We start from the raw sequence: 27,301 nt of genomic DNA on the forward strand, positions 1-27,301 counted from the left end.
CAATAATTTCTAACCTAATTTCAGTGGAACATCTCGGACTACTTCAACCAAAACCAGGAAAAACTATCGCAAACGGTGTGCGACGATACGTCGGTCCTGCCGGACTTCCCCGGCACGCTGAACATGCCCCACTTCGATCGGCTGTGGATGTGCCTGTACGCCCGGCTTGGTGATCTGTGCGTCGATCCGCGGCCAGCGGTTCGCAAGTCGGCTGGGCAGACTCTGTTCTCGACGATTTCCGCCCACGGAAATCTGCTGAATCCGCCCACCTGGCAGGCGGTCCTCTGGCAGGTGCTGTTCCCACTGCTGGACAAGGTCCGGGCCCTGTCCAGCTGTGCCAGCAGCGAGAAGGTCGACACCAGTGGGAACATTCTGATCCACCATTCGCGGAACACGGCTCAGAAGCAGTGGGCTGAAACGCAGGTCTTGACGCTGTCCGGAGTTTCCAGGGTAGGCTGATGTGTGGCGTTGATGCTCTCCAAACTTCTTTACTTATCATTCTTCTTTTTCTTTAGGTGTTCAACGCCAAGCGAGCTCTCCTGCAGATGCTGGGAGACTTCCCTCGGGCATGGGCCCTATTGCTGGAGTTTATCGAAAATTCGGCCCTCAGTAAGAGCAACGAAGTCTCGCTGGCAGCCCTTAAATCATTCCAGGAGATACTGTACAACAGACCGACATCTTGTCCGGCCGACGCCGATAACATCGCCAAAGCCCCAACGGAGAAGTCCGCCGCGGAAGACATCGACATCTGGAACGTTGCCTGGAGGGTTTGGCTGAACATCGGAGCGGAAAGCACTAAACCACCATCTTTGGCCAGCGTGGATGGTCACGACAAAAACGGCGACGAAATCTACATCCCAAGCCAGGCGTTCCTCACCGCGTTGGTGCAGATCTTCCCGGCTTTGTTCCAGCACATCCGAACCCGCTTCAGCAATAAAGACCTTACGCAGCTCTGCACGGTACTGATGAATGCAGTGGCCGTTCCGGTGCACAGTGATTCGACGCCGTACATCATGTCAACCATTTCCGACTCGCAGCTGACTCCGCTGCACGATGGAGTTCTGGATTGCATGGAGCTGCTCCAGAAGGAAGCTATCGGAGGGAAGGATGGTGGCGACAACGGCCTCAAACACATGATCTCAGCGATCTTTAAACAGTTGCTGTGTTTCAGCAAGTTTGCCTGCGTTCCGCCATCGTTTGATCGAGTCGAGACGAGGTAAGTTCAAGTTTTGAGGGCTGGTAGCTAGTTTCTTATTAGAGATTTGGTCAGTTTTGTAGTTTCGGGCATTCTTTGGGTGATTTTTTTTTCCAAAGATCTCTTCTGGAGTACATCCAGCAAAACTTCAAGCATTCCAACGCTACTACCTTCCAGGATATCCTCAAGAAATTTCTCCACTTATTCTTCTTCCACCGATTAATCGACTTATTATTCTAAGAGATCCAAAAATCCTACTAGTATTTTTACGATAAAGTCCATAAAGGTTTGCTCCAGAGTTTTAAAAAATTCTCTATTGGGTGTTTTTGGCAGAAGACCCTACCAAAATTTATCCAGGAGTTACTACGCCGGTTGTTTCAGTTATTGTTCCATCTATTTCTATGTGGATAACTATCCTGGAATGTCCAATCTCTGGAGATGTTCCAAAAATTACTACAGGAGTTCTTCCAAGTAAATCCATAAAGAAGGTCTGGGCCATTTGGCATAACGATCATTTGGCGTAACATTTTTTCATCAAGAACAGGCATCTTATGAAAAAAAGGAAACAATTCTAGTTATGCCAAAAACATAATGTCAATTGATTGTTATGCCAAATGGCCATTATGCCAAATATCCAGTATGCCAAATGGACCGCTCCTTCACTTCATAAAGGTTCATTCGCGAGCTTTTGAAGAAATTTATGGATATTTCCGTGATATTCAAAAATACCTATTTTATATAATATGACCAAATGACCCAGACCCCCTCTTATGGATTCCTTTTAGAAGAAATTCATGATTTCTCACAAAAAATGGTCAAATTATTCCAGAAAATCTATTAACAAATCTTCCAGGAGCTGCTTAATAAATTCAACAAGCAATATCTTACGGAGTGCCTTCAGAAATTTGTCTAGGTATTTGCCCAGCATTTTATCCAGGGATTATTTTTGCACTTCTTCCAAACATTTTTCGAGTAATTTCTTAGGTAAAATTTCAATGAATTCTTCAGAAAGTCATTTAAGGCTTCATACCTTAACGAAAACAACTATTCCAGTTATTTCTTTAATCATTCCTCCACAAATTTCTTCAGAGGTCTCAAAAGTCTCTTTTTAACAAAAATGGTATCTTAAGTCACTATTTTCCTTTTCCTCTTTACAGTAAATTCAAGCGCAAAATTCTAGACTCTTATTCTCCAGAAACAATTTCTCATGTTTCCGAAGGAAAAGTTTCAGGAATTGTTCTAGTGATTTATCCAGAGATTTCTTTCGAAATACTTTTAGAGACCTCACAAGAAATTCCTATAAAGATTTTCTACAAATTTTTCAAGGGATTTTCCTAGATAACATTCCAGGTTTCCTGCAGAAAGTTTTCCACAAATTCTTAAACCAATTTCTCCAATAGTTACCCTAGTAGTTCTTTCATGGATTCTTATAGGGGTTCTTCTTCTCTTCTTCTTGGCATTAACGTCCCCACTGGGACAGAGCCGGCTACTCAGCTTAGTGTTCTTATGAGCACTTCCACAGTTATTAACTGAGAGCTTTCTTTGCCAAAGTTGCCATTTTCGCATTCGTGTATCGTTTGGCAGGTACGATGATACTATATGCCCAGGGAAGTCAAGGAAATTTCCATTACAAAAAGATCCTGGACCGACCGGGAATCGAACCCGCAGACACCTTCAGCATGGCTTTGCTTTGTAGCCGCGGACTCTAACCACTCGGCTAAGGAAGGCCCCTATTGGCAATTATTCATAACATATCATATATTGTATGATGTTACGAGAAGAATTAAGTGATTATAGAAAGTATGTGGTATTAGGATATATTACACAATTAACTCTTTAGTACACATTTGTTGGCCCTGAAGAGGGCCGATTGAATTGTTAGATTCGAGTAACACAGACACATTTTGACGGCGCACAGGCTGAAATCCTCCTGGCCCGATGAGGTTTGCGGTTTCGATGACGATGAGCGCTTCTACAGGCGGCTATGGCAGATTTTCTTCAGTCATCTCGTACAAATCTTGCGTTAGCGCACTGATTCCTGCAGGGCCAATTCTGGAAGCGCGAGCCAATCTAGAAATCTTGTTCGATTTCACAAACCAGACGCTGGATTGGCAACTTGAAAATCTACAGCTCAGCAGGCTTCTGGCAGCGAGGTACTCCTCGCTGAGCAGGTTCGGAGCTCTTACCAGCTCGAAAGCGGAAATGGAATGAAACCGAATCCGACGAAGAAAGCATGTTTTATAACCTTAGAATGACAAATGATGCTCCTCCCTTTCGTGTTCTTCTCTTTCTGATCGACCAGTCTGGGAAATGGGAATGTTGGTCTGGGAAATGGTATGTTGGGCTGAGAATTCCTTAAAAATCTCAGAAAATGCTGATGCGTGAGGAATGAATGATTTGTTGGAAGGATTGACATTTACTTAATATTCAATACCTAATTATTGATAATTATTAGTTTTATTTATTATGAAAGTAAATTTCTGATCCATTATTACAATTGCAAAAATTATTACAATTGTGCAATTTGAAGTAAATTATAAAACCGAATTTAGTACTATACCATTGAATTCCACTAGAGTTTGTATCCTTTGACACCTGTTGCGTGTAATGCGCCTGCTGGCCCACTTATCGTTTATGTTTGTACTTGTACCAACAGCTTGCATTCAACTTTTTCATTTTTATAATTCAAATTCAACAATTCTACTAATTTACTAACAATCATATTTTATAAATTTTGACCATCTACTAACATTGATAACATTTACTAACCCTTTATCTACTAACCCTGTAGTAATCCAACACCACTGAACACTAGAAACGTGACAGTATACAAATAAAAAATAGCACGAATTAAAAAAGGACTAACAATTTGTAACAAACGGTTACAACATTTTCCCGATTTTCAATAGTTTATTGTCGATAATCAATAGTTTTCTCCATTCGAAAATTTCATTGTTCCATTGTTGTATATATTTCCGACCGATAGGTCGGAAAATATTGAAAATCTATCGATAAATGACTGAGTTATTAGTGTTCAAAATCTTACATAATTTCGTGACGGTCGCCGTAAGACGTAGTTAACGTCAAAACTTCCTACCATTAGTCGTCTGAAAAATCGCGCCGGCTTTCCACACCTCAAGCGTGGTGGTGATGCTGAAAGCGCGCGCGAAGGCTTCAAGAGAGCAAGCTCTCTCTCGTAAGATTGATTTCTTTCTTGGCTCTTTCATCTGCACGCTCGCACTGATCGAATTGGTGATGAAACAAGAGTGTGCACCGGCCAGAGTTGACGCTTTGGTTATTTATACACTGGCAGTTCAAAAAGCTTTCTACCGCAAATACAGAATTGCGTGTACGATACAAGGTAGCGCGTTCTCCGATGAGAGTGCACGCGTTGGTTTTCATCGTCACATCAGCAAAGTGTAGCGTGGAACAAAGTGTTGCGCAGCATGAATCGCACTGAGCGCTTAGATAATTATTCTCTGAGAATATATATTAGGTCTCAGATCGCGCGTTGCTCGAAACACTTTTGCATAGCAAAACTATAACTACATGTCGCTAGTACAGGGGTGGGACTTAAGATTTAAAAAAAAAAACTGAACGATAATTTTGGAGAAAATCCTGTGAAATCAGTGACAGAATCGTTGGCTAAATTACTGCTTGAAGTCTTGAAGATATTCTAAATAAAATTCTAAAACGAAATCCCAATGAAATCGATATAAGAACCACTGGATTAACTCCTAAAGGATTTTTCATGAGAAATTTTCAACAGAATTTTTGGAATAAATTAATAAAAAGTCATGGTGAAATCTCTAGGATGCTTTCCAAATTCCTCCAGAGCTTATTTCAGGAAATGTAATAACAACTTTATTAGGGGGTTGCCACTGGAAGTTGAAACGTAAATTCTTGGTTGTCGGCTATCTCAGTCTTAATCTGCGAACGTTTTAATTTATTTTTCCCGACATTTCGGCCATTTGTTGTGGCCTTTTTCAAGGGAAAAATGGTCAATCGTTTTTGTCCTTATTGACAGTGTTGACCAGACTCATTTCCCCGAAATTCGAATTGTGAAGCCATGAACTGTTATAACTGTGCGTTGTATTCCTGAGATGGAGGGGGAGGTGGTTGGGCTTGAGTGTTACACATGGGATCCGACAGTTTCGATCTCGGTGGGCCGCAATTCAAGTTTCGGTGAAATGATTCGCACTCACTCACTCACTCATTTCATTTCACCGAAACTTGAATTGTGGCTCTCTGGGATCAATATCGATCGATTTTGTGTGCAGTACTCAAGCATAACCATCTGCTTTTCTATCTTAGGAGGATAGAGCATGGTTGTAGTGGTTCGTGACTTCGTAGTTCGGAAAATGTTATTTTCGGGGAAATGAGTCTGAACAACACTGCTTATTGATTTAGCTGTTGAGTATTCATGATTTTGCTTATCTGTAATAATTTTGGGACAGGTAATATTGGTTACTTTGTCAAAGTTTTAATTACAATTGCAAACGTTTGATTCAAAATGACGGGCAAAATAAATTAAAACGCTCGCAGATTAAGACTGAGATAGCCGACAACCAAGAATTTGTAATAACAACTCTTCCTTGAATTCCTTAAAAAATTCGACTAGGAATTCCTTAGGAAACGCCTTCGGAAACTTCTCTACGTATTTCCTCTGCATTTTATCCAGGGATTACTTCTGCAATGCTTCCAAACATTTCTCGAGTGAAATCAAAAGTTTGTGTATGGTTTCACATCAGCAGGCACTACAACAATCAGTCTCACATATTTCTTCAGGGATTCCGTGCTATGTTTTTTAAGATTTTTTTTTCCAGTAGATGCTACAGAATATTATCCAGTGATTCAAGTTACTATTTCTACAATGATTATCTTAGCAATATATCTAATAATTCTCGAACACTTTTCCATGAGACCAGGCGGTCTTTTTAAGATCCTTGCAGCAGTTCTTCAAGAATTTCTACAGAATATTTATCAGAGACAAAACTAAGACTATGAAGTTTATGAATAAATTCGTCAAGGACTTTGTTGGGTAATTTTTCAAAGACTTCCTAGACTTCCTATTGGAATAATTATTAGTTGGAATCTCGGGACTAATTTCTGAGGAATCCTTAAGAATTTACTGGAAAAACTTGACATCTATAGGATTCAATTGGAGTTTATACAGAAGCAATCCATCAAAATTTGACGGAATGTCAACATGTTGATGTTTTATCCATTTGCTGGGCAGATACGTGTTAAAGAAATACTAATTGCCAATTTTATGGGAATCTTTAAAATCTTTAGAGGTATCCCTGGAGTCAACGCTGTAGAAATTACTGGTTCAATTCTTGAAGATGATAAACTCATCCTAAATCTAGGAGAAAATCCAAGGGAAATCGATAGAATAATAACAGGATGAATTCTTGTATGATTTGCGACTCTCCTGAGAAATTTCTTAAATTATTTTCGGAGGAATTTCCTATGGGTTCTCTGTAAAATCCCAGATTGAATGTTTGAAGGCATCTTGAATGCATTATTCAAAAAAATATTCAGAATATTATCTAAAGAAAACAGAAACATCTGAATTAAATTGTGATGAATTCTACAATAATACGAGCAGTATTACCATGAGTAATACCTGTCAGACTGGCACAAAGAATTAACACTTTCAGAAATATTCTTAGTAAAATATTTGGTCTGATTCTAGGTGGGGATTGCTCATCAAACCTTCCGGTCCGCCTCATAGTTACGTACTATTTGGTGCTGGGTGTAGTTCTTGTTTTTCCAGCTGTATTGAAAAGCATGAGCCATAGTCTTTGGCATACAATCGGATCTATCTTTAGCAGAAAAGAACCGAAATGTCTATCGACGACCGGTGATTGCTAGCAGATATAGTGGAGAGCTTGTCTTGAAACGTTCATCGCTTCAAGCTAGTTGAAAAACTGAATACACTGATTGCCTGTCGATCAGAGCCGAACTAGGCATAGATCGTATACATACATCTGAATCTACATGTCTCCGATGTATTACATCGTTCCAGGTGGGAGTTATCTGATATGTGAATATGGTACCATAACAGAATTTTCCATCTGAACGAAGTGATAAATCATAATATTCCGCAAACTGTATCACACATCTACAGAATGTATTGCGTGAAGTTAAGACACAGCAGAGTATTGGGTACATAGGACCAAGTCCCTGCCGGGTGGCGCGAAACTGATGAGCGATAGACAATAGAATCAACAACACTGCCATAAGGGATAGTAAGCATGTGACTATTGTCGAAACTATGATTAGGAGGCAAATCAACATCCCAAGATCAAATTTTTGTTACAACCCAATGTAGGTATTATTAAATTAGGCTGTAGAAAATGATAAATATCTGATCACTTAGGAACCTTGCAACAGGTAATAAATGCTCGTAGTCTGTTTTCTTCGAATACACATGTATAAATTGTTAAAATTGCCGAATCATACGCGGAATTTATTAAACGGATCATGAAATTAGGACTGAAATCATAATGATGATAGACTATCAACTTTCCTTTCGTCTTGCTATTTGTTACCGTTATAATCACCAAACTGATTGGTTCCCCACTACTTACACCAATACAACAGCACGAAAACTGAAGTATTATAATCGCGCGTTGGAACTTTCAATATCCATATATTACATCAATAGTGAATTCTTGTAAGTAGCCAGTATAAATAACAGAATCATCAACTTCTTGAACATTCTTTAACTGAAAACAGGATGCTTGTTTTATCAAACATGCTCAATCTGCACCTAAAATCTCGGATCCAAATAGTTTTCTAAATAAAAATTGTGTCTAAATAAAACGTGTAGGCCAACAAAACATAATTGAGTAGGAGTTTACAAGTTACTTAGCACATGAAAAGCAGTTTAAATTAATCTATTACTAGATCAACACTAATGCTCACATTTTTATATTCTCATTTCATCATGGTCCTCATTGCTCGAGCGGAGACGAACACCCTGGAGATGGAAAAATCGACAGCGCTACGATAAGGAAACGTAACAGATGAGAAACTATCGATACATTTATCAATTATAAAACCCCGTTTTAATGTTAACACTTTGTTTCTGTTTTTTCTGTTTTTTTCGTTTCAGCAATCAAATAACCGAACCAACTCCACTATCTTTTCATTTCTTCATCGTTATACTTATAGTCCTTCTGGCACTGAACCGAGTGGTGCGCCTTCCGCTTTCTTACTGGTGCTGTTTTTCCTGTACATTTGGCATAGTGTCGGAGGTGGTGTACTGTATTTGCTATACAACGCGCTACTTTCGATATCGTGCTTGGCGTGTGGGGAAGCAGTACTAGTGGTGAAGCGGAGGGCGCAATTCGGTTTAGTGCCAGAGGGACTATATCTATTTAATGTATCTGAAGCTTGTGGGACCGCTTTAATTCCGGCGCCTGCTTGTGGAAGATCCCGGTGTGCTAAACGGTATAGGACATGTTAACGGGGGAGGCTTGGTAGGTCCTCACCCAGCCCGTGTCTAGATGGGCGGATAATTGTCTGCCAGGGTGTGGATTGAGCAATTACAATTACAATTAAAATATTTGGTCTGATTCTACGATAAACCTTATGAACTCTTCTAATTCCTTATGGTTTCTTTTTGTTTTGTTGGTTTTGTTGGATATATTTTTTTATTCCTTTTGATTTTTGTTTTTTTTTCTTTTTTCGAGAATGAGTTCTCCAAAGTTCGTAGACACTTAATCGTTACCACCCCTCAAATTCTAAATGTTATAAACTGCTGCTAAAACCCACTGATCTTCTTCCAGGCCCGTCAAATCGACGCGATCCGGAAGTGGGGGCGCCTCGCACCAGATGCCCGCCGCCAATGGCGTCGAATGGGTCAGCATGAACTACATACCGTTTGGGGAGAAAGCTTTAAGCGTGGCGGTCAAACTGTACCAGCAGACGGCCAGCCACGACGCCGTCGTCGAGGGTCAAATTCTGCACGAGATCATCAAAGCGCTGCATCTGCCTTTATCCCTCAAGTACAAGTGCATGTCCGCTAGCACCTGGAAGCTGGCCATTTCAAGCTTGATGACCGTGTTGCACACGGGTCTGCCGGTGGCCCGAAAACATCCGAAGTATTTTGCAGCCATGTGGAAGGATCTGTCCGATACGTTGGATCAGTTCTTGTTCCCGAAAAGGTAAGATACCTCCTTTAAGATCAACGATAAAAGGGCTAATTTCGCGTGTTTCTAGCGTTTGCGTGGTGGAAGATCGGGGTCTGGACGAGTTGGTGTTGGATGAAACGATCGACTGCCAGGTGATCGAGCTGATACGGGACGAGATCCTACCATACAGCCACGAAATTCCTCAGCAGTTCATTCTGGATGCGGTGGTGCTTCTGAACAAGGGATCGATCCATTCCGCCACCACCGGAAGTACGCCATTTGCGGGTTGTGAGACGGAGTTGAAGCTTCGGGAGGAATTCGCCAAGACCTGTTTCGAAACGTTGTTGCAGTTTTCGTTGCTGGACGATGGAATGGTCGGAGTGGTGGCCGCTGCCGCCGAAGATGGACACAATAAGATGAACAACAATAGTGGAAAGGATTCGGCTGGTGGAGCGGCGGCAACAGGAGGAAGCAGTGAAGGTGGTATCGCGGGACGATTGGCCATCACGGCGCTGCTGCACCGGTTCGAGGAAGTGCTCCGGAAGTTCAACGATGACGAGCGGTTGAGCGGGAAATTCCCGCTGCCGAGGTGAGACTTTGTGGCAGAGAAGATTTAGAAGGGAGTTTATTACTGAGTCCTAATCTTTATTTCAGATATCGACTCTCGGAGATTTCGTTTGTGTTGAAAGCGGTGGCCACACTTGTGATATCGATGAAGAAAGCACCCCCAGCAAAAGGTAAGAATTTCGGTATCATAGAGTAAAGTGGGGCAAACGTTTCTTTTTTAAAATTTCTCAATTAAATATGATAGTTGCTTGAATGCTATTCAAGTAAGACTCTATCGAGCCAAAAATCATAAGAATCATAGGAAATATTCAAAAGACCTTGCACTTCTAAACAACCTCTCCGTTTCTCAACAGTGGGAACCACCGCCTGGGAGCAACTGATCGGACTATACCCCTACCTGGTCGAGTGTACTACCACGTCTTCGGCCGAAGTGTCCCGTTCGCTGCGGGAAGCCTTGCTTCAGTATTGTGACTTGCTACGGCCTCCGGCGTCAGCCATTCCAATAACGACGACAACCGCCAGCCGAATGGAGAACAACAACGAACTGGCCAATACCAATGGGATCAGTCATTGTTAGCTGGTTTCGTTCCCAGCCGGAAGTTTCTACTTCCTAATGCTGTACGATTCCGGCCTGCTGGTGAAGATTGTTTTCTGAATGGGTGAGTTCGTTCCATTAATGTTTCTGTAAGATATCCTCTATTGAGTACTCTTTTGTTAAAATATTTTTTTTTGTTTTTGAAAAATTATGAAAATTCTTCAGAATGTTTGTAAAAATTACATGGAAATTATTTATACCCATAACGTTTAAAAAAGAGAGTAGTTTTATCATTGAAATATCTAGATTTTAGATTTCTCTAATCCCATCATAAACCTCTTAAAATGACCTGTGCAAAACTATGTTCGTTAGTCAAAGTTAAGTAGTTCGAATTGTGATCAAATCTATTTTCTCTAAAATCTATTAACTGAAGAAAATGACTACACAAAACACACTGAGCCTAAACGCTTTCTTTTATATCTTTTGTTTCTCTACAAAACTCTGACTTTTTCATGGAACTCCTTCCACCGTCATAAATTCCAAATAAAATATCACTTATTCCAAATAGCGTTTCTTACTTAGCATACAATATCCATTTGTCATTCAACCAATAGTAGGGTTTTAATAGCGTTCTTGGTTGCTAACAATTGCAGAGAAAATATCCCAAAAATCTAGAAGTAATGGTGCCAATTTTGAAACGTTTAGAAATTCTTCTACAAACATAACCCACATCATACTGCTACTCATAAGTTCCAATTCCTCTAGCAATTTTGGATGTTGCATTAAAGTTGCACATTTAGCAAAGCCTCGATAGCGTTTGAATCAAATTGAACCACCAGTTCTATTTTTCCGTTTTCTCCACACCAAACCGCAATAATTATCACTCGAGCCTGAACAGTTCACACAAAGCTAGTAATAAAAAAGATTAAATTGCAAAAAAAGGTTGTGCTAAAATAGAATCGAAAGCCTAGATACGATTGAACAAGCGCACTCATGAAATGAAACGAGCACGCCTGAGACAATTGCATAGTCACATCTTTTAACTCTTTTAAACAGAAATTCAAAAAGCTTGCCTAAGGTGTACAACTCCCTGAAAATTCGGCACAGTTGATGAAGTTAGTTTGAACAAACACTCAAGCACTCCCATCCACTAAGCAGAATAACGTGCAAAGCAAAAGAAAACTACATACGATAACTTTAGATTGGAGGATACTGATGAAAACAGGAAAATCGACAGAAGAGCACGACAGTGAAAACATTCAATACAATAAAAAGAAACGAATTTATATTGATCATATATAATTCCGAAACTTTAATAAAAATGGTTCTTCTGCATGATTCTAAACGTTGGCGTGGTTGCACATATGATCCGAAATTTCTTGATACAGCATAAGGACCGTCTACTGGAATTAGGGTGGACAGGTCTACCGATTTCTCTTTAGTTTTACAGATTTTCGTTCTAAAGAAGCATCTGGGTTCACCGCGGATTCGATGTCCCAAAGATATGTAGCCAGGGAAGCTTGGCTTTCAAGAGAAATCTTGATTTCGGCAGTTTTACTGAGAATCTGTCTATAGACAAACTCAAATTCTATAGAGATTCCTTTGTTGTTTTCCCAAGAATTGTTTTACAGATGTCTTCAAGAATTAACTACTCCTAACAAACTTCAAGGAATTTTTGCACTAATTGCTCCAGGAACTCCTCCTGAACCTTTTCTTGTTTTTTTTTTAAGATCTCTTCTAAAATACTTTCTAGAAAAACCTTCAAAAAATCAAGAAGAATTCTTTTTTTTCTCATTTTTTCAACCATTCAACAGATATTATTTTAGAGATTGTACCAAGAGTGCTTCTTGAGAAATCTCAACTAGTTTTTCCATGAATTGATCCGACATCACTCCGACATTTAGCAGCAAAATAAGGTTTGCTTTAATTTAATATGGAAAACAATCTTAAAGTTGAAGAAATCCAATTTTCCCGATAAGGAATATTTCACGAGTTTCGAATATTTCCTTGAGTTTTGAACTTGTGTTTGACCCAGTCAAACATATTAATACAACTTTGAAAAAGATATATTTAGCTATAGAAACCACTCAATGGTTCGAACTTTTTTATTTTTTTTATTATTAATATTAGTCTACCAAGACTGTGTATCCGTTTACAATTAAAACTATGATGTATTCTAAGACTGTCTTAATCGCATCGTTCAAACAATGCCATTTTTTTTTGTGCGATGGTTCCGTAGATCAGACTCCCGAGCAGAAGAAAATAACTACTGAATACCAAATTGAGGTATTCCATACCAGTTAATTTCCAATACTTACAACCTGAATGAGGTATGAATGAGCCCTGCATAAGAGGTAAAATACCTCAAATAATACCTTCTGCATATTCTACAAATACCAAGCTGATAATTAGATCAGGTATTGTAATACCTAAATAATACTTGATGGATTTTCATATAAAAGTGAAATTTTCCAATACTAGTTCAATACCTCCAGCAGTCCTCAATAGCTGTCGAATACCAAAATGAAGTATTTTTAATTGTTTTAAACATATTTTTCAAATACCATTATAATACCAAAATGAGTTATTGATAACTGAACAAAACCTAATTTTGGTATGATACCAAAATTTGGTATGCGTAAGTTATTGGCGAGTTATTCTTTCCTCCTCGGGCTGGAATGCAGAAACAGAATGGGCGCACAAAATTTTAGTGCACGGCAAAAAAATAATTTTCATCTAACGTTAATGGAAATGCTTTGATGCATGTCCAAAAACTCGAACTTTAAATCGTTCGAAATGGTAAAAAATAGCTTATAATTAAACCGGGAATATTTTTGGAGTACCGGGAAAAACCGAGAGTTTGATATTGACTTTTCACTGGCCACTTTGCCTATGACGAGTTCGATACTCCCATTGTCATTTTAGATACTAAATGATTTTGCTATCGCTGAAGAGTTCACTGATTGAGATTCGAACACATATGAGGCTTGCAACAATGAACCCAATAATCAAAAATTCACAATGGTTTGGAAAGAACATGAAATTCTACCTTAAAATTATATTTAAACACAATTTTCCAAAATGTCGTAAAACTATTATTTCGAATGATGGACTAAATATTAAACGTAGCATGGAAAATATGGATTCGTGGAAAACCAAAACCTTTAATTAAAAATTGAAGTCACGTCCACATTTTGAAAAGATTAATTTTCCACAAATTTGTTGAATCGACATCTGTTGGATCCTGACCACTTAGAAAAATGGCGCCTTCGGCAAAGTTGTTCAGTAGCTCAAGGACTTTCATTATAAAAGCTATGAGATTCAAAATTTTTCCACCAGGCGGTGCTAGTGAGCATAGAACATTTGTTTTGCGGATATCTCAGGATCCTGACGCCATCTTTCTAAGTAGTCAGGATCCTGAGATATCCGCAAAACAAATGTTCTATGCTCACTAGCGCCGCCTGGTAGAAAATTTTTGAATCTCATAGCTTTTATAATGATAGTACTTGAGCTACTGAACAACTTTGCCGATGGTCTAAGTAATCGGCAAGTTGTTCGGTAGCTCAAGGGCTATTATTATTGTAGTCAAGAGAATCGATGTTTTTCCACCAGGCGGCGCTAGTAAACATGAAACTTTTATTTTGCGTATATCTCAGGATCCTGGCCACTTAGAAAGATGGCGCCTTCTGCAAAGTTGTTCACTAGGTCAAGCGCTATTATTATAAAATCTATGAGATTCCAAATTTTGCCACCAGGCGGCGCTAGTGAACATGAAACATTCGTTTTACGGATTCCCAGGATCCTGACCACTTAGAAAGTAGCTCAACATTGCCCAAGACGCCATGTCTATGTGGTCAGGATCCTGAGATATCCGCAATACAAAAGTATCATGCTTACTAGCGCCGCCTGGTGGCAAAATTTTGAATCGCATAGCTTTTATAATGATAGCCCTTGAGCTACCGAACAGCTTCGCCGAAGACCTCATCTTTCTAGGTCGTCAGGATCCTAAGATATCCGCAAAACAGAAAAATCGTGCTCACTAGCGTTGCCTGGTGGAAAAACCTTGTATCTCTTGACTAGAATAATTATAGCGCATGGGCTACTGAACAACTTTGCCGAACACGGTGGTTTGCGAATACCATTTAATGGGTAAAAATTCACCCATTTCCGCTAGAAGTGTCTCTTCACATTTAATGAGTAAACACGGTTTACTCTTTACCGGGTAAAAGCGGTTTATGTCAATGGATGGGTATTTTTTTACCCATTGTAGAAAAGTCGACTGTACTACAACATGGGTAAAAATATACCCTCTTTTGGCAAACATATTTAGCTAGGCGTTTCAAACAAGAAAATTTGGTGATGTAAAGTAAATATATGATAATTAAACATTTATTATTTCCGTTTTATATGAATCAAATCCAAGCATTACAATTAGCATTCACAGCGTCCTGCTCAGGTTTTTCCATTTTTTCGGTTGAACATCTGGAAAAATGAAAGAAATGTGGAATAATCATATTATAATTGTTATATTTCAATATGAATATTGTATTCGTTAAAAGTATTATACTTACTTGCACGCCATGGCGTCCTGGAAGATTATATTATTAAAACTAACTTCAACGGACCCAGAAATGGCTCTTCCGCCAGCTGATGATGGTCGTTAAGGATTGTTCTTTCGATTCAAACTATTTTTTCAATGAGTAAAATTTTACCCCTTTTTACACTGTATTCGAGGTAACAGAATGAGTATTTTTTTACCCATATCATAATTGTGAAATTCCCCCATTTTTTGACAGATATGACTGCTATTTGATAATGGGTAATTGTTTACCCATTAAAGGGTATTCGCAAACCACCGTAAAGACGCCATCTTTCTAAGTGGTGCAGGCTCATGAGCTATTCGGAAAACAAAACTTGCATGCACACTTGCACTGCCTGGTGGCGCAATTTCACTTAAGCAGTGTTGCTAGCTACGACAAAATTTAGAACCATTCATGAAAAACTGGATTACAGTTGAAGAGTAAAACATTTATTGCTATGTTGCTAAGCATTTTTCAATTCCGCTAAGTTTTATGGTTTTGATCTTTTCTTCATTCTTCTCAAACAGGGTTGCCAGCCACATAAACATTTGTGATTCGGCCGACTGTATGGCACGCAATACTTCATTCAACTTTGGTGAACATTCGATATCGTTATCTTTAAAAATTTTTGGTATCTGCATATCACACCCCCATAAAATTGGCTCTTTTGATAACAATCGAGCAGCGTTGCCATCTATTACTAAAATATGAAAACTTAAACGGCCATGTTGGAAAGTTCTCAACCCATGCTTCAACTTTGCCGAATATCATTATTTCCGCATCTAGACGTTGCATTTTTCTAAAACCTAATTGTAACCCTGATTTTTTTTACGACCCCCGATAACGGTCGTAAAAAGAGGTTTTGGTGTATTTAATATTTATTTATTCAATTTAACAAAAAAAAAAAAAAAAAATAGAAGAGGGAAACCCCCTTTTGAGTGAGTTTTTTTTTATACTTCTCAGCTTAAACGGATGATTGGTTCTCCAGATTTGTGCTTTTGAAAATTTGAGGAATGGTTTCGATTCATCTTCACCATTATAAATATATCCCTCATTAAGACCAGAGTGCTCCTTAGGGTGCGGCATATTTTTCGAAAGTTCTCAAACCAAAAATTCGCGTGCTCTTCTGATTTAAAATAACATAAAAAGGGAAACCTCAAATTTTGAGCCAAAAATATTGTTATAAAATATGACCCTCAGTTAATTCTCCATAACTTTGTTATTTTCCAACCAATTTTGAAGCTCTTAGCATCATTCTCTTCTAAATTACATTTATGAAAAGATTGTAGCATATCAAATTAGTCTAAAATGAAAACTAGTCTTAGTTAAAAGTAGTTTTCTCCAAAATTTTTATCTTTTTATTAAAAAAATCACTTTTGTTTGATCTTCTTGAATTGGTAATCGATTCTAAATCTTTTTGAAGACTATTTTTTTAATCTTTGATTTTTTTTAAATATGTTAATAAATACAGTTCCTGCTTATAGCATGAATATCTCTATTATTCCATATTTTTGGCACATTACCTTGGATTGCGGAAAGGGAAATCATCGTTAAGCTGGTGAAAGTTTGGCAAGTTTGCTTTTGTTGTTGTTGCAAATCGAATTGTAATCATGTTGAGAATCTTATGGCAGAGGTCGGTACGATGTTTGGTCAAAAGTGTAATAGTAGGTAAGTGCAAATAAATTTCTTTCATGGTACCCTAATTTTAATATTACAAGCCCTAATTTTGTAATATTAAAATAGTAATTTTACCGCAGAATTTGTCTCCGTGTAATAACAGAATTAAAAACATTATCTGAAAATTTATTTTGGAATATTCAAGGCTGGTAGCGAGTCACTTTTTAGTGACTTCGTCACTTTTTTAGGCCAGTCACGTTAAAGTCTCTTTTTTGAAGCTGTTTCAACTAGTCACTTTTTTCGTCAAAAGGTCACTTTTTCGATTATTTTGAGCTTAATTTTCGAGATAAAATAACGAATCGGCCTTCTTTCAATTAAGGCTGAGTTTTAATTTAGCTTTATGTCAGTATCAACACTTTGATTCATGGTTTTCTTGTAAAACAAGTTAATCTTTCATAGAGCTTCACGCATTCTCATTTTATAGGAATTTTTATATCTTGTGGTGTATTATTAGTTGTTTGTCATCTATTGTCGAACACTACATTTTAAAATATGCATCCTAATTATTCTATTTATCTTTTGAATTCGTTTTATTATCCGAACCAGCCTAGTATGAAGCACATTTGCTCTTTAAAATTGTGCAAAATCTATAATATAGGTATTTAACACTAAAACGAAAAAAAAAAACTATATGAGAATAAAAAAAATATACTTCTTAGGGTAGTCTGCGTTTGCAAACCAAATCTTGAAAAATGGTCAGATAGACGTTGGGTAGAGTATGCTTCCTTTTTGCTCATGCATGTATATTAGCATCTTCTAGCAATTGTTTCTAGGAATAAATTTTGAAAGAACCTCTTTCGAAGTTTATTGAGAATGCATATATTCATGGATTAATACATAATACAGAAATACTTCAGAGAATTTATCGTTTTCATTGAATTGCTAATGAAATCATGCATGCTTTCTTCAAAGAAATGAGGGGAGTTCGATCCTCTTCTTGGCACTTGGCAGGAGGTTTTTAAAAAGCAACGGATTTCATGTTTGACAAGAATGTGCGCGGTATTAAAATATCTTTAATTACATACTTTAAGACAATTCGACCGACTATAATCCCCAATACCAAGTAAAACATGAAAGTGTCCTAGTAATTTTGATCAAAATATTAGAAGAAATTTTCTTCCATAATCCGCCAGCAAGAAAATTTTCTTTTCTTCGAAGAAAATACGCGCCGGAATTCTCCTACTGGTCACTAAAATAACTTTTTTTAGCACCACCTTTTGCTACCAGCCCTGGGAATATTGGACATGTGTGTAAAATAAACTTGTGCAGAAAAAAATAGATCAGGACTGCCTACAATAATCTCTTTAAGAGTAGACATTTCACTAAAATTTTAACAGAGATTTGGTATGGTGCAGATTTTTTACCAATAATTCAATGATTACTAATATTGAAGTACACTGTTCGACAAAAAAAAATTTTTGGCTGGATCAGGGACGAGGTTATATGGGTCTTGAAGTGCAAGAAAAGTGTAGAAAGAGGCCGTTTTCAAATGATTTGCAGCACCCTTGGATTAGTTTTTGACATAAAAATTTTGCATTTTTCATCAAAAAAAGCGTAATAAGCAAAATATCAATATATTTTCAAATTCAATTATTCAACCATTGAATTTGTCAAATCAATATTTTTTAGCATTAGATCGCTTCAGGGAAACGTGCACTATTTCAGAAGAATATTGGCAACATTTTTATATATGAATTTGGAATGTTAACGATCATTAAACAAGCATATGAGGATGTGCACCATATAAATACTACTTATTTTTCTATTCCACACAACTGGTTCATTATATAATAATTATCATAGGTTCAAGAAGACACTTGATTAGCTCCATTTGATAAAGCAATGAGCAATGCAATCCAGTAACATTTGATTTCAACAAGGATACGACTCCGGAAAATTGATGTATCTGTTATGTTTATATTGGCTGGTTGGTCTAATAAACTCTTGGCAGTAATACAAAATTAGGTTGGACACTGACATGTAAGTGGCCTTACATGAGCTAGTCGGTTTATCAGGAGCCGATGGCGAAGTCTGTGAAAAATGTGATAATAATGTTATTTGCGATTTCCAAAGATTTTGACAGGTACTCATTAAGAATAGATTACCTATCATGAGGTCCATTTGTTATCAAAATATCCCTAGAAATTACAGGCTAACGTGAAATAGCAACCAATAATTCAGTAATCAACATTTCCACATTTTTTGTGACACCATTTGACAGCGATTCAGGCAGGCATGAGATCTTTTTGATTCAGTTTGTGTACAATACTAATCATTTGTGAAAACTGATTTAGTGGTAACATGCCTGCTTCTTACTTGTAAGATGATACAATTTCTGGTTAAACCATTTCCGATTTTTTTGTTGGTTCTACATTTTACATATTTTTCGGTAATTTTAATCAAACTTTCAAATGGACCGTTAGTTTCTTGTTCAATGAAACATAAAGAAGTCGACCATTAAGGTTAAGTTTAAACTCGTCTCCCATATAAGGACAAACGTGTCCATTTATGAGCCCCCATTCCCATATCCTCGAAACGAGTAAAAATGCTTTTCAATTAAGTGAAGAAACAATTTATCCATACATTTATGATAAACAATTTTGCGAAATTTCACGTAATTTCTATTTTTCTTTCTTTAAACAAGAAGACATAGAAAAACAAGTGTTTTACTCATTTTGAATATATCGCAATTATTTGTGAAATTCATTCCAAATCTCAAAACTGAAAGTTTGATTAAAATTACCGAAAAACATGTGAAATTTAGAACCGAAAAATAAAAAAAAATATCGGAAATGGATTAACCAGAAATTGTTTCATCTAACAAGTAAGAAGCAGGCATGTTACCACTAAATCAGTTTTTACAAATGATTAGTATTGTGCACAGACTGAATCAAAAAGAGCTCATGCCTGCCTGAGCGGCTTTCGCAAAAAATGTGATAATGTTGATTACTAAATTATTTGTTGCTATTTTATGTTATTCTGTAATTTTCCTCGGAATAGGAAAATGAATGTCACGATAAGTAAACAATTATCAATGAGTGCCTATCGAAATATTTAGAAATCGCAAAAAAACAATGGAATCACATTTTTTTATAGACATCGTCTCCTGATAAACCGACTAGCGCATTTAAGACCACTTACAAGCCAGTGTCCAACCTATATAAATTTTGTATTTCTGCTGAGATTTTATTAGACCAACCAGCCCATATAAACATAACAGACACATCAATTTACCGTAGTCGTATCCTTGTTAAAATCAAATGTAACTGGATTGCATTGCTCATTGCTTTATCAAATGGAGCAAAGAATTAAATCCTAATCAAGCGTCTTCTTGAACCTATAATAATTATATAATGACCAATATGTGTGAAAAAGAAAAATAAGTAGTATTTATATGGTGCACATCCTCACATACTTGCTTAATGATCGTCAACATTCCAAATTCATATATAAAAATGATGCCAATATTCTTCTGAAATGGTGCACATTTCCCTGAAGCGATCTCGTGCTAAAAAATATTGAATTGAATAATTCAATGCTTGAATAATTGAATTTGAAAATATAATGATATTTTGCTTATTATGCTTTTTTGATAAAAAATGCAAAATTTTCAAACTTTGTCAAAAAATAATCCAAGGGTGCTGCAAATCATTTGAAAACGCCTCTTTCTACACTTTTCTTGTACTTCAAGACCCATATAAACGCGTCCCTGATCCAGCCAAAAATATTTTTTTTGTCGAACAGTGGTATTAATTGAACTCTAACGTGAAAGTTTTTAAGAATTTCGATGGATTTTTAACAGAAGTCGTTACCGTTTTTAAAAGGAATCCCATGAGGAATCCTAGAAATTTGTCTGAACTGCCTTATGTAAACTCGTACAATGCAAAAAAAAAGGTTTGAACAATGAGCACTCAAATTGAGGTTCGCCAAGGGTGCCATGTAGCCTCGTTACGGGTTTGGGTATAATCGGTCTAAAAGTTATTGGCATTTATGTAGTTAGTTCTCATTTTTTTTTATAGATATAGAGTTATTGAAGAAATTCTAAATTATTCACAGGTTTACTGTGCAATGGGTGTAAAAAAGCGGACATCACTGTATGAGTGAACCTGTCGAATGAACTTGGGTAAAAATGAACAAAAACCATCAGCTGATTTTGACAGTTCGACTTGTTTTCGTTTCTCTTGCGGCACATAACACCGGTTTTGCAATAAATTCAAAATCCGCGTTGATTTAGATCAAATACTGAGGTTGATTCTATTTAAAATATGAAAAAAAAGTGAGCCGGTGTTTAGTAAAAAATGTTGTTCAAATTAGTTACGTTCTCACGGCCAATACAAATCACGCAAACGATTCCGCTTCTCATCAGGTAAGTGCCATTCAAAAAAGTTACGGAACAGGTTCAAAACGCTTGCACGATTCCCTGAACTTCCACAGCCAATCTCGTCGGACGATTGCGCGCAGCTTGAGCACCACCTCCAGGTGGCTCGCTTCGGATGACGACGATACCCGATTTGACCAGATCCCGGTCCAGCGGATCCGGAACTTCAGTATCATTGCCCATGTGGACCATGGCAAAAGCACCCTGGCGGATCGTTTGCTGGAACTGACGGGAACAATTGCAAAAAAGGCCGGCAACAAACAGGTGCTGGACAGTCTGCAGGTGGAGAAGGAGCGGGGCATCACGGTGAAGGCTCAAACGGCATCGCTGGTGTATCCTTACGAGGGAGAAACCTATCTGCTGAATCTGATCGATACTCCGGGGCATGTGGACTTCTCGAATGAGGTGTCCCGATCGCTGGCCGCTTGCGACGGGGTGATTCTGCTGGTGGATGCTAATGAAGGAGTGCAGGCCCAAACGGTGGCCAATTTTCATCTGGCTAGAGCGAAGCAGCTGGTCATTGTTCCGGTGTTGAATAAGATCGATTTGAAAAACGCAAGGCCGGATGCCGTGGCCCAGGAACTGTTCACACTGTTCGAAATCGACCCGGATGAAGTGCTCCGGATATCGGCCAAGATTGGAACAGGATGTGACGCGGTTCTGAAGGAGATTGTCCGGAGGTTACCTCCGCCGGATGCTCGAAGGGAACAGAATTTTCGGGCATTGATTTTCGACAGTTGGTTCGATCGGTATCGCGGGGCGTTGAATTTGGTCTTCGTGAAAGACGGCGAGATCCGTACCGGGCAGGAAATAGTCTCGTGCCACACGGGGAAGGCCTATGAGGTGAAAAGCTTGGCCATGTTACGACCGGACGAGAGAAAAGTGGACCGGTTGGTTGCAGGGCAGGTGGGTTTGCTCGGATGCAACATGAGGACCAGTAAAGAGTCGAACATTGGGGACACGCTGTATGCCAAGAAAGACAAAACGTGTGTTCCGCTGCCGGGTTTTAAACCACAGCAGCCGATGGTGTTTGCAGGTGAGTGTCCGCTATCAGTCATAATGGACGCAATGCATACGATTGGCACAAAATACATTATGCCTGCTCGTTAAGCAGGTCACTTTTCTGATGCAAGTCTCTATTTTTAACGGAATGTCTCTAAGATCTCAATTTAAACCTGAATGTTCTTTAAAATCATTTTTTGCCTAATTTTGCTTGCAGTGAATCCTGTTGCTAAATTTTAGAAGTTCAAGAGCAACCTTCAGAGGCTTTACGCGATCATTTCACAGGTTCTTCAAGAAATTCTCCTCACATACAAGAAAAGTTTCAGGAATTCTGCTAATTATTTCTTCAGGGATTTTTTGGTGCACTTTCAGGGGCTCCTTCAGATATCTTTCCAGAAATTCCTCCAGTGATTCCTCCACAAATTCTTCCATAAATTCAGTGGTGTTTCAAGAGATGCTTACAGGAATTTCTTCAGGAAATCCTTGAGCAACATTTCTTGAGCAACAATGTTGTTCAGAGATCTGATTTTTTTTCAATTTAAGCTTGTGTTAGAATTAGGACGAATCGATTTCTCTTCATTGATTCTCTATTTTGCAAATAATGGTTACAAGATGCAAGTTTGTTGACATGTTTCCACCTCAAAATGCAAGATTTCTTTGCTGAATAGCGCTTGATATTATCCTTTAATTTCTAGGAAATCCTGTAAGATTTCCTCAAGAGTCCAAAATATCTTTCAGAGAACTTTGTAGGAGTCAGTCAATTGTAAATTGAGTTCTTGAAGGTATCTAAAACGAAACTCTTGGAAAGATTCCATGGAAGTTTGTAAAAATCAATAAATGAACTCTTGAAAAAATCTTTGGAATGTTATCTGAGGTAAGCTTTGGAAAAATGTCTGAGTTACTGGAGAAAAAAAAATACTGTAATACTTGTCGTAATGTCATGTAGAGTTCCAGAAGGTATCTTAAAAATATTCCTAGAGACATTTCTGGTAAGATTCTCTGAAACATAAAACTCTTTATCTCCTAATTCCTGTTAGGTTCCTTTTTGTTTTTTGGTTCCCATTTGTTTTTTTTTAGGCGAGAAGTCTCTAAATTTCCTATTTCCAAGTCATTTAATTGAAAGTAAAAATTTCTTCATGTCTTATTCAAATTACTTACGAAGATACTTTTTTAATATTTTTAAGTTTACCGTTATAAGGGGATGCTTTATAACAAGGTTTACCACTCTACTAGTCAATTCAAATTTATTATTTTTGTCCTTATTTCATATGTATTCCCATATATTACGGTAGATTTGTCTAACAGGGTGTCTACTACCTGGAATACCTGCAATTATCAGGGAATTTAATTCAACCTGGAAAAAACCTGGAATTCTTAAGGAATTTGGGTCACTACATATCAGGGAAATTATTTTGAATTTTTGATACATTGTAGACTATGTTTTCCTTCAAAAAGAATTTCGGCTGCTCCTCTATTAAAACGCTACTCGAGTTTCTTTTAGAGACTTCTGTTAATTCAGGATGGAACATATGTACTAAACAATGAAGTTAAGGAAAATAAGTTTAAAGTTTTAAAACAGCAACTTTTCATTTCATTTTGCATTTTTTGAAACAACAACTTTTGGTTTTAAACGAATTGTATGGAATCTTAAAAACTTTATTATCTTCTACGAATTGTTATTTTTTTCTTGGAAACAGTAGAATTTTTCAGTATACTTAATTCAGAACCATCCAAAATGTCATTTACACCTTTTTGCGTTCGAAAAAAAAGTATGCCACTGATATCCATAAATCTCATGTCCATTTTAAGAGAAGGCTTTTCATTTTAAGTTCGTTAAAGGCATATCTGGAAAAATATACACTGCGAATTTCTAAGGAACTTCATTCAACGACGTTCAGTATGGAGTTTCCGGATGGAGTTTGGTATTGACAAATGCCGGTCAACTCATCTACGTCGGGGTCAAGTTATGGATGCCAGCTGTTTCCGCGCCAACGAGCAGGAGGAGATTCGGAATATGGTTGAAGGCGAAACGTATAAATACCTCGGATTTCTGCAACTTAGAGGTATTCGTCACACGATGATCAAGAAGGAGCTGCAGGAAAAGTTCTTGTCTCGTGTCAAATGTATTTTGAAGAGCTTTCTGTCTGCCGGCAACAAGGTGAAGGCGATCAACACGTTTGCTGTGCCCCTGTTGACGTATAGTTTCGGGGCGGTGAAGTGGACCAAGCGAGTGGCGTTCACCAAGCATCGAATGCGCCACACAAAATGGTCCATTGAAAGAGACACCCTGCCACGTGCAGCAAGAGGAAGATTATCTGATATCCAGACACTATGTGTCTCTCAGATCCAGCAGCTGCGGGCATATTTCGTAGAAAGCCAGAACCGCCACGAAATTTACCGCACTGTATGAGAAGCTGACCACGGCTCTGAATATTTTTTCGACTCCCAAAATTTACAATGCAAAAATCGACATTGATTTTTCATAAAGGCTTATCTGCATTCAATGATTCGTAACATGTGCGTAGAGAGAAGAATCACTATCTTGCTTCAAGAACAAGAAACATAACAGATTTATTTGATTTAGCAAAGTTATTAGCGAAAGAGAGGATCGATGAAGAGGAATCCTAGCTCATGTTAGTTAAGGTCAATCGACCAAGAAAACTCTAATTTTATAAATGTGAAAATGGTCACAAGAACACTAAGCTGTGAAGCAGGCTTTGTCTTAGTTGGGACATGAAGCCTGAAAGAAAAAGAAATCACTTAGTCGCTACCAACATTATGCAAAACATCCATTATTCCAAAGTCCATTATGCCAAGCCAAACGTATCTATGACTAACGCCCTGCACCCATTTGTAGGTGTTTATCCTGCGGATCAGTCCCAGCATCCATACCTGAAGAGTGCGATTGAGAAGTTGGTGCTGAATGATTCTGCCGTTACCGTAAGTCCGGATTCGAGTCCTGCCCTTGGACAAGGATGGCGATTAGGATTCCTGGGATTGCTGCATTTGGACGTTTTCAGTCAAAGACTTCAGCAGGAATATGACGCAGATCCAATCCTTACTGCCCCATCTGTGACCTACAGAATCAAGCTAAAAGGAGCGAAAATTATCGCAGCGCATGGCGGAAACGAAGAGATCTACGTTAGCAATCCCGCTCTGTTCCCTGACAAGACCATGGTCGAAGAATACTACGAACCGTACGTCTTGGGTACGATTATTGCGCCAACAGAGTGCACCGGACCCATTATTGGACTATGCGTCGAACGGAGAGCCATCCAAAAGACGTCGATCAACATCGACAACGACCGGATAATGACCACCTATCTGATGCCGTTGAATGAGATCGTGCTGGACTTCCACGATCAGCTAAAGTCCATCAGCTCGGGGTATGCCAGTTTCGATTACGAAGACCATGGATACGTGCCGAGTGCGCTGGTTAGGATGGATATTCTGCTGAACGGGCAACTGGTGGATGAACTTTGTACGGTAGTGCATATCAGCAAGGCCCAGAGCCACGCCAAGGAGCTGGTGCTGAAGCTGAAAGAGCTGATCCCCAGGCAGATGGTTCAGATTGCCATCCAGGCGGTGGTCGGTGGTAAAGTTGTGGCGCGGGAAACACTGAAGGCGTATCGGAAGGATGTCACTTCCAAGTTGGTGAGTCTGATCATTGCGAGAAATGATTCTGAATTAGGCTTAGTGACCTTTCTTTTCACAGTACGGTGGTGACGTAACCCGGCGGATGAAACTGCTCAAACAGCAATCCGAGGGCAAGAAGAAGATGCGTGCAATCGCTAACATCAATGTGCCTAAGGATACGTTCATCAATGTTCTGAAGCGATGACGAGAGGACGGCAACTACTAAAGGACGACAGGTAAGAACCTACCTACGTTGGCAATTCTGTTGTAAATATAGGAAAAAGTTAGCTTATGACAAAGTTATATTTGTTTGTGAAAATCCATGATTATCTACTGAACATACTATTTTATCGTTTCTTATGACGAGGTCTTTTTCTAGTTACTTGGTCAATATTTCAGAATAAGTTTCCACCTAAATAATTTTGTATTTTCAAAGGAAGCTCTTCAAAGTCTGTTTTCAAGCAGAATGGTTTCTAAAGTCATATTTTTTCAGATGTTCTTATTGCAGTACAAAATTCTAGAGGCTCCAGAGCAATCCTCATGAATTATTGTGCTACTATTCCGCATGTTCTTTAGGAAATTTCTCTGATTCCTGGAAGAAAAGCTTCCAAAGCTTCGGAAATTATTCAAAGGAAAGACATTTCTTATGGAATACTTTCAGGGTTCCTTCCAAACATTCCTCCACCAATTCTTCCAGGATTTCCTCCAACGATTTTTCATGGATCTCTTAGAGGAATTACTTCAGAATTTGCTCCATGAAATTCTTGAGCCCTTTCGCGCTACTGTCTCCAGTAATTTCCACAGGGAATTATCCGAAATTTTTCCCATGGCTACCCCAGGGTTTCCTTCAGATTGTTTCCACTAATTCTAACTTCGATTTATCTAAAGAGCTTATTTTTAACATAATATTATGAGAATTTGTATGAAATAGTTGTTAGCAATACTAGCCGGCATCATTACTAAATAATGCTGGGTTGCTTTCTCGAAAATAACATAGTCCTCGATACTACCCTTTTTTATTAAATTTAGGGGAGGGATTATTAGAGTACCTTTAAAACTACTAATTGAACTTTAACACTTCACTTTTTGCAAAAAATAAAATACTAAAATCACTAGTAAGGCGAGCAAATACCTTTAAACTCTAATATGTGTGCCTTATTAGTAATTTTAACATTTTATTTTTTTGCGAAAAGTGAAGTGTTGAAGTTCAATTAGTAGTTATAATCCTCGATAGCTTTATCAAAGATTGCTGGATTTTGAAATCCTTGTGCTTGATTTTTCCGATATCCTCGGCCTAAGAATCTGCGCAGCATTCTTGGGAAAGATTGTCACAGCATCCAGAGCATGAATTTGAACTTTGGGAAAAATACAGTAGTGATGTAATAAAATATATTTAGAGAAACTCTGAGTAAGTTTTTAATAAAATTGTTGCATATGAGATTGTTAATTTTCATGTAACGTTTTATTTCAGTGCATTTCAATTTGATCTAGATCACGGATCTAGATGTAAGAAGTTTTTTCCCTCAGTTTTGCACCATGATTGGTCCGTATCAAATGCACATTATTTGTTCATATTAAAAATAAAGT

At 38.1% G+C, this 27,301-nt stretch overlaps 2 protein-coding genes across 2 annotated transcripts in view; both read left to right on the forward strand.

Moving 5' to 3' along the window:
• Positions 1 to 11,786, forward strand: part of LOC5563793 (protein MON2 homolog) — a 73,547-nt gene extending 61,761 nt beyond the window's left edge. Inside the window, exons 3-8 of the mRNA XM_021846334.1 lie at positions 25 to 450; positions 516 to 1,216; positions 8,995 to 9,372; positions 9,428 to 9,928; positions 9,994 to 10,076; positions 10,260 to 11,786. Coding sequence (XP_021702026.1) covers positions 25 to 450; positions 516 to 1,216; positions 8,995 to 9,372; positions 9,428 to 9,928; positions 9,994 to 10,076; positions 10,260 to 10,483 — 2,313 coding nt within the window. The 3' untranslated portion in view covers positions 10,484 to 11,786. The remainder of the gene's footprint in view (positions 1 to 24; positions 451 to 515; positions 1,217 to 8,994; positions 9,373 to 9,427; positions 9,929 to 9,993; positions 10,077 to 10,259) is intronic.
• Positions 11,787 to 20,838: 9,052 nt separating this feature from the next.
• LOC5563796 (translation factor GUF1 homolog, mitochondrial) lies at positions 20,839 to 26,013 on the forward strand. The gene is made up of 4 exons (XM_001648006.2): positions 20,839 to 21,064; positions 21,133 to 22,112; positions 24,936 to 25,732; positions 25,794 to 26,013. The coding sequence occupies exons 1-4, from the start codon at positions 20,997 to 20,999 to the stop codon at positions 25,917 to 25,919; spliced, it is 1,971 nt and encodes a 656-aa protein (XP_001648056.1). The 5' UTR covers positions 20,839 to 20,996; the 3' UTR covers positions 25,920 to 26,013.
• The last annotated feature ends 1,288 nt before the right edge of the window (positions 26,014 to 27,301 follow it).

This window comes from Aedes aegypti, chromosome 2, assembly GCF_002204515.2.
Source record: "Aedes aegypti strain LVP_AGWG chromosome 2, AaegL5.0 Primary Assembly, whole genome shotgun sequence".
In the NCBI taxonomy this organism is placed as follows: domain Eukaryota; kingdom Metazoa; phylum Arthropoda; class Insecta; order Diptera; family Culicidae; genus Aedes; species Aedes aegypti.

What these genes read in the sequence shown, in the direction of transcription:
- LOC5563796 (XM_001648006.2), top strand. Translation starts at nt 20,997, where the DNA reads ATGTTGTTCAAATTAGTTACGTTCTCACGGCCAATACAAATCACGCAA. An exon ending in ACGATTCCGCTTCTCATCAG is followed by an intron (nt 21,065 to 21,132) that starts GTAAGTGCCATT and finishes GAACTTCCACAG; the next exon opens with CCAATCTCGTCGGACGATTG. An exon ending in AGGATGTCACTTCCAAGTTG is followed by an intron (nt 25,733 to 25,793) that starts GTGAGTCTGATC and finishes TTCTTTTCACAG; the next exon opens with TACGGTGGTGACGTAACCCG.